This window comes from Balaenoptera acutorostrata, chromosome 8 (genome assembly GCF_949987535.1).
Source record: "Balaenoptera acutorostrata chromosome 8, mBalAcu1.1, whole genome shotgun sequence".
In the NCBI taxonomy this organism is placed as follows: domain Eukaryota; kingdom Metazoa; phylum Chordata; class Mammalia; order Artiodactyla; family Balaenopteridae; genus Balaenoptera; species Balaenoptera acutorostrata.
In genome coordinates, this window is record NC_080071.1 from 61,867,598 (window position 1) to 61,878,699 (window position 11,102).

An 11,102-nucleotide genomic window follows, 5' to 3' on the forward strand; every position below is an offset into this window, starting at 1 on the left:
AACCTAAGATTGAGCTAAAAAAAAAAAAGACTCCCAGAAAGAGAAAGCCCATCCTAAGTGCAAAAATACTGAACAAGAGTTTGAGTGGATCAGAGTACTGCATACAAAAAGTGGACTTAGTGTTCAGGATTTGACATGACAATCTCAGAAGACTTAAGAAGAATGTAGAAATGCAATTGCTTTGTAGACTAGTTGGTGAAAGAGGAAAAAATGGGGGAAATTTAGGATTTAGGATCCTGCATGCAAGAGAGAAAAATATTGAGAGAGATGTAATTCTACCCTTCACCCTCATCTTCCCCAAACTAAAAAAAACTACAATCCATTATCTGTCATGAACGATGACACGAAAATCCTTAAGTGAATATTAGCAGATCATTTCTAGCAATGTGTAAGAAGTATAATGCCTCATGACCAAATGTGGTTCATCCCATGAATTTAAGATTGGGTTAATGTTTAAAATGTCACCTGTTTAAGATAATTCTCAGTAGACTAAAAATAGAAAACTTTCTTAATAAAGTATGTTTATGAAAAACCTATAGCTAACATAATATTTAATGTAAAAGACTGAATTCTTCCTAAATTAGGAATAAGGTAAGAATACCTATTCTCACTATTATTCAACATTGTACTGGACACTCTAGCTAGTGCAATAATGCAAGAAAAAAAACAGCATACATATTGGAAAGGAGACAGTAAAAATATCCTTTTGTGGTTAACAAGCATGTAGAAAATTCTACGATATCTATGTACACAAAACAGTAGAACTTATAAATGAGCCAAGCAAAGTCACAAGATACAAGGTCAAATACAAAAATAGATCATATTTCAGTATTCTAGTAACAAAAATTGTAATTCAAAACAGTACAGTTTACAATATCTTGAAAATATTAAATACTTAGGAGGAAATGTAATAAAATATTTGCAGAACATGTACACTGAAACTATAGAATATGGCTGGAAAAATGGAATAAAAAATAGATTTGAAGAGACTGAAAGGCTGATTCTAAATTTTATAGGGAAATGCAAAGGACACAATGTCAAAACAATTTGAAAAAGAACAAGGTTGGAAGACTTACACACTCTGATTTCAAGAATTAGAGCTACAGGAATCAGACATTGTGGATTATCCAGCATAAGGATAGACATGTAGGTCAAAAGGAGTAAATAGAAGACCTTTAGATGTGGCCATATATATGATGAATTGATTTTCTACAGATGTGCCAAAATAATTAAATGAGGAAAGAACAGTCTTTTCAACAAATGGTGCTGGAACTGATTATTTATTACCTTGAAGCAATAATGTAAATGTAAAACCTACAACTATAAACTTGCAGATGAACTCATAAGAATACATTTTACAATCTTATGTCACAGCTAAAGAATCTGAGTTTAGGAAAGCTAAATCTTTTATAATGGGCTGCAAGCACACCTTCCTGACCTTTGCCCTGGAAGGAAACGTTAATACTGATGAGTAAGCAAACCTGCCTTCTATTCCAGAAGGAGACTATTTCTGCCTTCCAAGTTGTTTGCTGTACAAACATCCTTGAAAAGATACGTCCAGAACAAAATGGCAGTTAATACCTTGCTCTTAAGAGACTCAGTTTCCCAACACTGCGTATTATCCGCTAGGCCTTGTCACACCAGCAAGTCTTAAGGACCATAGGGAAGACATAAGCTGCATGAGCAAGTAGCCCAGATCCCCAGAGTATCCATCACTGTCGTACCAGTGCCCCTTCCTCAGGTAACACATTTGGTTTTACAAGTGATCTTGTATGATCAGATGGAGGAGGAAGAAAAAGACCAAGCTTCATTTACAGGTGGGATGGCTCAGTATGTGGGTAAAGTAAAAAATGGGTAGCATTGAAGCCTTACTTATGGGTGGTTTTGAAGAACAGTGGCAAGGGAAAACCACCTCAATGGGCAGATCTTTAGTGGTGCACCATGCCATTTACTTTGTGTGGAAAGATAAGATGTGGAAAGATAAGAGGCCCAAAGTTAGAATATATACATATATATGGAATCATGGGCAGTGATGAAAGGCCTGGCCAGCTGCTGAGAGACATGAATGGAAAAAGATTTTTTTAAGATTGGAGACAAGAAGGTCTGGGATAGAGGTATGTACATGGACATATGAGAGTGGGAAAGAAGTGTGAAAATCTTTGAGTCACATATTAGCACCCACCGTGAAAGAGGCATTAAACAATCAAGTGGACCAAACAACCAATCCAATTCATGTCAGGTAGCCCCTGCACTGGCCACTCCAGGGCCGGTGCAATGGGTAGGTACATGAGCAAAGTAGCCACAGTGGCAGAAATGGAGACTATCCATGGGCTTAACAGCATGAACCCCCCCACTTACCAAGGCTGGTCTAGCTATTGCCACCACTGAATGTCCAATTTACCAACAACAAAGATAAATGCTTAGTGCCCAATTCCTCAAGGAGACCAATGGGCCACATGCTGGCAAGTTATGTATTTTGGGCCCCTTCCATTCTGGAAGGGCAAGTTCATTCTCATAGGAACAGACATGTATTTTATGTATATGGTTTGCCCTTTATGTCTACAGGGCCTTAACCAGCACCATTATCTTAAGGGCAGTGGAGTATATGATTCATTGGCAAGGGATTCCATATAACATCACTTCAGACCAAAGGACCCACTTTACAGTAAATAAGTGCTGGAGGGAGCCCATGACAGTGGAACTCACTGGTCATATCACATACATCACCCACAAGCTGCCATCCAGATAAAACATCAGAATAGCTTGCTGATGTGACCTGGATAATTAGGAAGAGGTACAGCTGCCATTACATAATGGAATATGTAATAGTGTAAAACCCAGGTGATTTACTTGGGCGCTACTTTGTACTTCTTTGCCCAATTGTGACTGCAAAGAGAAAAACCATAGTCTGAGAAGTACATGATTACCAGGTACTCAGGCAGTTCAGAATAATCCAGTCATTCTTCTGGACTAACCAAGCCTCAAGACTTGGTAGCTGAGTAAAGAGAATCTACCATGGATAGCGGAGAAAGAAGATTATATGTAACAGTTGTGGCCCTCAGAAAAACTACAGAGGCTAACTTCCCTTCCAAGTTTTTTCTCAGGAAGAGAGTAAGGTGGGTGTGTAGAAAAAGGCCCAGCAAAGCCCAATCATCGTGGGTAATTCTCATTCCAAACTCCACACTAGCTTTGTCTAGGAGTTGTTGGGCCTGCATCATAGTTCCACTTCTTTCTGCCCAATCCAGATTCCTTCCTTCACATGTATTAATCCTTTACTACATATCCTCCATCTTAAACTCCATCTTAGACTCTGCTGATACAATGTGCAAGTACCCCATACCACTCAACCTGTAGGAACTTTATCAATATGACAGACTCCTAAATAATTTTTGAGATTTCTCTCTGACCTTCTGGCATGTATTATTTTACTAAGGCATCTAGGAAATTTCTACTTTATGCTCACCAGGTCTCAATAGTATATCATCACAGTAATGGACAAGCAAGATATTGTGTGGAATACCATTACAAATAAGTTAGAAATTTTATCTTATTATGTCACAGAGGAGAACTGACGAAGTCCTGGAGTAAAACACTGATGGTGTAATGCTGTCTCTACTAGGTAAAGGCAAACTGTAACTGATTACCCTCAATTCATGAGAATTGAGAAAAAATATCTGCACCCACCAAACAGGCAATTTAATGGCAATAATAATTACCATGTGGATCAGAGTCCCAGCAGGAGCCAGATGGCATGCTGAAACCAGTAATTAAAAGAGAGTTCAGTAAAGGAAATATTTATGAAGATGTGGGAAGGGTTTAAGGAAACCACAAGGTTTCAGTGCTCCAAGACTAGCAGCAGAGGGGAGCCATCACCAACCCTAAGCCTGAAGTGGCAAGAAGGGAGTTCCATTTCCTAGAAAGGGGTATCTGTATGGGAAGGGCCATATGACAGGAGCTGTGGTAAACAGTGAGTACACAGCATGAAAGCCAGGAGAATGAATATCTTTACTTTCATCCTCTCATCTTATGCTATTATTTCCCATTGGCCAAATCCAACCAGAATTTGGATCAGAGGGCTAGGGAACCCACTGAGTGTCCATTTACATGGACAGTACCACCTATAGAGCAGAGCAAGACAGGCCCATGCTTGGGAGTTACCCACATATCACAAATCCATAAAAAAGCTAAAGAATGCGTGGGCAAATCAGTATTCGATGGTCAATCAGGATGTGGTGGTTAATCAGGATTTTGTGGTCAACTAACCTGTTAACATCCACTCTCATAGCTAATACTGCTCAGGCTCCAGGGAAGTTCTTCATATCTCACATTCTATATCTTAGAAATATTATAAAATGTGACTGCATCTAAATGCTATAAAGGTTTGTAGGCTGTGCTGCTATAAAACTGGAGGAGAATGTAACAGTGGAAAGAGTATTTGAGCAAGTCGATAAAAATAGGTAACTTACTTTAGCCAATCTTTGTTCTCAGCATAAACACAATAGATTTTTGCATAACGAAACATTATTTCTTCTCTTAGGGTTCCATTAGTGGACTGGAAGTACTCCACAATTATTGTGGTGACCATGGTGGTTGCAATTGGCAGCTTAGGAACCCTTCTCCATATTAAATTACTGTTCCTTTTAAAATAATATATATGTAGGTCTAGATATGATGTCAGTAAAGTGTGGTACCAATTCTTTATATTACCCTACAGATCTAGTTATCGCTTTAACAGACGGTGAGAATCACAATATAAGTGATACAATTGTTATGATAAATTTAAACTGTTTTATAATATTTGCTGCAATAACAATGTTACCATAGGCAGCAACTCCATTACAGTTGAACACAATAGGTAAAAGTCATTGTTCATTTCTGAAGCTAAAGACTACTTTAAAAATTTTATTGATAATTCCAGTTGCTACTGCCTCAACAGAGCAAAATTTCTTCAATTTGAAAGAATTAAAACAACTATTCTATACATAAATTATGCTTCAATAAACCTGAGATTGTTTTAAAAAAATCTATCCAAGAACCACAATGACCGAAGACAGGATAATTTGGCATTTCTGCAGACAGAAGACAAATGATGTCAAAAATCTTGATTTTAAAAATAGAGATTCTTCTGAAGTAAAGGGAAGAAAAATAAATTTTATGAAATAAATATATAATGTGTGAATTATGCATCTATATCTTATATTTGATCCAAACACCACTAGATTATTATAGAACACCCAGACATGTGCACTAATTAAGTTCAGCTACATTTTGTTATTACATATATTTTAAATCTACTTGGAAAAGTGTTGGTCGGGGCAGAGCGATGATAACTCCTAACGTTTTCTCCAAGCCAGGGTTCCTCTTCCCCCAGCAACTCGATCCCGGAGTCGTGGGCGTGTCTGGAGTCTCGGGCGTGTCTGGAGTCGCGTCCGCCGGAATCCCGCCTCGGGGCGCGGTTCCCAGAGCTCCTCCGCGCTCCCTTGCTCCCCTCGCCAGCCCCGGCGGCCCAGGCCACGCCCCCAGCGGCCCATTTGTTCGCTCGTCCGGCGGGCGCTCCCGCACACCCCTCCGTTGCTCGGGTCCCACCAGGCTGAGGCGCTGCTGCCGAGCGCGGAACCGAGACGTGGCTCCCGGGCGGAGGAGCCATGTTGGACTTCGCGATCTTCGCCGTTACCTTCTTGCTGGCTTTGGTGGGAGCGGTGCTCTACCTCTACCCGGTAACCGCCGGCTCGGCCTCGGTCTCGCCCGCATCCACGTCGCCCTGCCCGCGGCGGGCCGCAGGGGGCGGGCCCGGGGGGGGCGGGGAGAGCTCCTGCTCCGGCTCCTGCTCCGTCCAGCTCCGGGCCCGCGCGGGCCCGGCTCCCGGGGCATGTGAAGCCTCGCGGGCGCGCGCGGGGCTGGCGCTGAGGACGGAGCGGCGCGGGCCGCACGGCCGCCTTCCGACGCCGAGTGAGGCGGGCAGGTGGTTCAGCAGCGCGGGCGCGGCCGCCGGGGGCTGAGGGCTGGTCCGCGGGTCCGGCCTCCCTGCGCCTGCCCTCGCCACGCCACTGTTAAGGGCGGGTCTGAAGTGCTCGGGTGGCTTTCGGGCAGTAACTCTGCCCACTCCAGTTCCAGTTTCTAGTGTGCCTGGGAGGAAACTCCAGGCTGCTCCACGCCTTTCCCCTTTCCCGAGGATTCTCCCCCAGTGTTTCTTTTGTCGTCTACTCTTCTGTCTTTCGACTTTCATTCCTGAAATCCAGAGTCCTTAAGGTCCAGACCGGGTCTTGCTCCTCGCTGGGCCTCACGGGCCAAATAAAGGGGTCGTGGAAGGAGCCCTGTGCAGGGGGAGGTCAGCTGTGAGCTTCACCTAGCCAAGTGCTTTATCTCTGAATCGCCTTCCGGCCTTCTTTCTCTTCTTGCCTTCTTCAGCCTCAGAAGGTGGTTCTGAAAACAAAGGAGCTAATGGACGAGGAGGGATCATCTACAAAGCAAGGTGGTGGTTTTGTAGAAGAAGTTGTTAAGCAGCGGCACAGTGCCAAATACATCACTGGCAATGACAGAACACCTTAAATATTCTCGCTGGTAAATGGATTGGATTGGAGTATTGCAACTGCACAATCTGGAACTTTCAGTGAATCTTATTTTCTGAGAAATAGCCATCTAGAAGGTTAGGAGAGTAGGGAAATGAGATTTCCAGGCAACTCACTTGAGGGTCATGAAATTAAAATAAGACTAGTCAGCATGGGTGTGTTTTTCCCCAGCAGTTTTTCTTCATCTATGTGGAATCAGGGGCAGTTGACAGAATATTGGGTTTGATTAGAATTGGTGTCTTACCAGGTGCTTTTGACAAAAGGATACAGGGCAAGGGAGTGGTTATAATGGACCATGGAATCTAAGCTGGACAGAGTGAAAAATGAATATATGAGTGGGTGGGTTAAAAGTCCTTTTGGGGTAAAAATAGTTTTTGGAGTCAAGATGTTAAAAATAGTGAAAAGGAAAAATAGGAGGTGCTTGGAGAGTTGGATGCTTGATGTTAAAACTCTGGAGATGGTGAAGTTATTGGTAATGTCAAGACCTCGTGTACAACCATGAGAATGAGTGGCTGAGATCAGGTGGAGTTTTGAGTCGGGGACAGATGGGTCAGGAAAGAAGATAAACTTCTGTAGGAATAGGAGTCGGGGGGATGAGGGAAGACCTGGGGATGGTAGTCCTGGGCTTAGTGTGGTGTCTAATGTAGGTAAGGAAAAAGGTCATAGTAACATTCTGGGTGGTCTCAAGGTAGATGATAGTGGTGAGGCTACGATTATCAGGGAGGTTGGCAGGGTCTTGCCAGGTGCATGCCAATTTGGGGATCTCATCAATTTAGCTACGTGGAAGATGTGGATATAGTAAAGGGCAGGAGAGCATTTTGCCCGGTGTTCTGGGGCTCACTCTTCATTTCTCCTCTTGAAGGGTGGAGGTTGGTGTAGGAGCCCTCTTATCCAAAGCGCACAGACTTCTGAGGCACCCTCTGCATGCCTGCTGCTGGAGCTGTAGAAGCATGATTAGTGCGGTGAGGAGGGGTTGTACTTAGTACTTGCACATTTTTAGAGGTTCTTCACTCCTGCCTATCAGTAGTTTTCGGCAGATATTTCGACATTTCTGTCGTAACGCTACTCAGTGAACTCGTTCAAGTATTCAGAGACATCAGCTGTATTTTCTTCCCCATGAAAATATCCATTATGGAGCTTTCCATCACCCTTCCGCAGTCAGTAGTGGTTACCATCTCCTTCGGCTGCATAGCTCTTGTCCTTTTACTATCAGAACTGGTATTCTCTTTGCCTGTGTTGGATACTCTATTCCCTAGGTGCCACATGAGTCTCTCTCTCTCTCTTTTCTTTCAGTTCCTTTATTTGCCGCAGTGCATCATTTTCCAGTAATTTCCTAAGAAAGTGTGCATGGAAAACACATTTTTTGAGATCTTGCTTGTGGGAAAATCTTTCTGTTCTAGCTTCACACTTGAATGATAGTTGGGCTCAGTATAAAATTCTAAGTTGGAAATAATTTTCCCTTAGAATTATAGGGGCCAGCACCCACCAGCCTGTTGTTCCTGAATCTGGAGTCTCAAGGTCTCTTTCCAGAAGGATGGCAATCACAAGAATGGTGTCTAAGGGATCTGTATACTGGCTTTTTGCTAATTGTTAAAATCTTGCGTCTTACCCTGCCTTTCTAGTTACTGAGTGCAAATCTGATTGCTTCTTGTGGGAATTCTCCTCTGCAGACCCCCAGAGGAGGCCTCACAAGTACGTCAATTAATCACTGCTCCAACAGCTTAACACTTTCAAAAAAATTGGTTGGATTGTTCATCCACTGTTGTCTCCTCTCCCATTCTCTTTATCCTTATTTTCTCCTTTTTTTCTTCACTTTCATTTTGTGGGATTTCAGGAAGAGATAATTGATGAGTGTTATCAATCTACCATGTTTAAAGAGAGGTCAGGAAACTTGTTTCAATCAATAATTTCAACCTAGAAAATTAAAAGTTGGCTTTTTTATACGACTGACTTTTTCTAATTGAGTTCCTTCCATCCTTTTCCCCACTTTTTATAATACTAAACTTGACAAGTTTCCATTATTGATGGGACTGTAGGACAAAATTTTACGTTGCAGGTTTCATTGTCATCAGTTAAATGCAAGTTGCACACACTATTGCCTAGATAGTATTCTTTTTTTTGGAAAGATTATCACTTCAGACTACTGTTTTTTGTTTGTTTTAAATTTATTTTTATTTATTTATTTTTGGCTGCGTTGGGTCTTTGTTGCTGCATGCGGGCTTTCTCTAGTTGCGGCGAGTGGGGGCTACTCTTCATTGTGGTACCTGGGCTTCTCATTGCGGTGGCTTCTCTTTTTGTGGAGCACGGGCTCTAGGTGCGCGGGCTTCAGTAGTTGTGGCACGCGGGCTCAGTAGTTGTGGCTCGCGGGCTGTAGAGCTCAGGCTCAGTAGTTGTGGTGCACGGGCTTAGTTGCTCCGAGGCATGTGGGATCTTCCCAGACCAGCTTGAACCCGTGTCCCCTTCATTGGCAAGTGGATTCTTAACCACTGCGCCACCAGGGAAGCCCCTAGATAGTATTCTTATAGGATTTAGTACAAACTGTAAAACTCTTCAGTTAGTATCATTCATCCTAGTATCTCTCTTTTGGCATATATACCCCAAAGGAGGAAAAAAGTAAAGTTGTACAAAGATTTTCATGGCACTACCTATAACAATGAGAAAATGAAAGAAAGAAATAGCCTAGATGTTTTACAACACTATAGCAGGAAGATGACTACACAATTCTGGATACATAGTGGAACACAGTTTAGCCTTTAAATGTTCAAATAAATAAATATTCATTTATTTGTATAATGTTAAGTAGGGGGGAAAAGGGCAGAATGTCAAACAAACTCTGATTAATACTAGCTAAAATCATTGACAAAATTCAGAATTGATTCTGGAGTTGACTATTTTAGGTTATTTTTCCTATAAATATTTAGGTTATTTAAAAATAGTTCTATAAGATATCTTATTATAAAAGTAATATGCTTGTTGTAAAATTAAAAAAAGATACTAACCTCTAAACCCAGCAACCATAAACCCAGTACAAAATTGTAAAAAATGAAAATTCCCCCAACTTTTTCATAGTTCATTCTTGAGGTTGGTTGTCACTTTAACAATTTGCTATGAATTAGTTTGTTATTTATTTCTATACCAGACACCTCTCTGACTGTATGGCCCTGATAATAATAACTGCATTAAAGCAAATGATGAATATCACATTGTATTTTGGTAAATTCTTTGACTAGAAAGAGGAGAACTATTTTAGGAATGAAACTATTATAATCATGACATTGATTTTTTTTGAAAGCCAAGCCAGATGGGACCATATATAGTCTCAGAACAAAGAAAAATGTACTTGATTATGTATTAATTGATATAGAATGGATGTTAAATTCTTCAAACACCTTAGTTTAATTCATAGGAGGAATATTAGGATAATTCTTTTCAATACAAAGAATCCAGTTTTTGTATTTTAATATAGAAATAATCTCTGAGATTCAACCAATTTGGAAAACCATCATTTAAGGTCCTGCAGATGTCTTGGGAAAACACATCGGACTTATGGGATATGTGATAATTCATTATACTAAACTCTTTAAAATTTTTTCCCTAAGGCTTCCAGACAAGCTGCAGGAATTCCAGGGATTACTCCAACAGAAGAAAAGTGAGTTGTTTTTTTTTTTAAATCAAGTAGAGTCAGCTCTTAATTTTTGGATCAAAACTAAACCATATCTTTAGATTACTCAGTTTATTTCATTCCTTTGTTTTCTCTAAACTTATCTCTGGGCATACTACCTAAACTTTGTTAAGAACAGAAAGGAAGCCTGTATAAATCAAAACCTTTAATTTCTTTCACTTCTGCTAGCCAGAGAGTGTTGAAAATAGAAAGAAAGGATTAAGATAGAAGGAAATAAGAAAAAATTGCCATAGCTGATTTACATTAGCCTATGATTTAATAGCCAATGATGGGGTCCATTGCTATCTCAGAATGAGTTGCTGTAAAAATTGGATAGTTTTCCAGTGTCTAAGTCAGATGTTCCTCGTGTAGCTTTTTTATCTGGTATGAAGTGTTATGAATTCTCAAAATATCAGACAAATCCGTATCCAAATACAGCTACCGAAAGAGAGAAGTCAAATATAATTCAGTTTTGGATTTTGCAGTAATTTGAATTTTGTGTATTTTTGCTCTCATCTGTTGACACAGTTAATTCAGAATCAACTAGTATTGTTTTTCTGATTCTTCCATGTTAAATTGATTGTTTTGTCAAATGTTGCTCTTTTTTCAGAGATGGTAATCTTCCAGATATTGTGAACAGTGGAAGTTTGCACGAGTTCCTGGTTAATTTGCATGAGAGATATGGGCCTGTGGTCTCTTTCTGGTTTGGCAGGCGCCTTGTGGTTAGTTTGGGCACTGTTGATGTGCTAAAGCAGCATATCAACCCCAATAAGACATGTAAGTTTAATTTTCTTTTTAATTAGAGTAGTTGTCTATAAATGAAGATCCATGCATTGTTCTTAGGAATAGCTAACATTTATTAAATACTTTGT

The 11,102-nt window shown here is 40.7% G+C and overlaps 1 protein-coding gene across 1 annotated transcript in view; it reads left to right on the forward strand.

Moving 5' to 3' along the window:
* Window positions 1-5,401: 5,401 nt before the first annotated feature.
* Window positions 5,402-11,102, forward strand: part of LOC103012933 (cytochrome P450 20A1) — a 78,219-nt gene continuing 72,518 nt past the window's right edge. Inside the window, exons 1-3 of the mRNA XM_057551351.1 lie at window positions 5,402-5,717; window positions 10,169-10,218; window positions 10,841-11,007. Of these exons, the coding sequence (XP_057407334.1) occupies window positions 5,646-5,717; window positions 10,169-10,218; window positions 10,841-11,007 (289 nt within the window). The 5' untranslated portion in view covers window positions 5,402-5,645. The remainder of the gene's footprint in view (window positions 5,718-10,168; window positions 10,219-10,840; window positions 11,008-11,102) is intronic.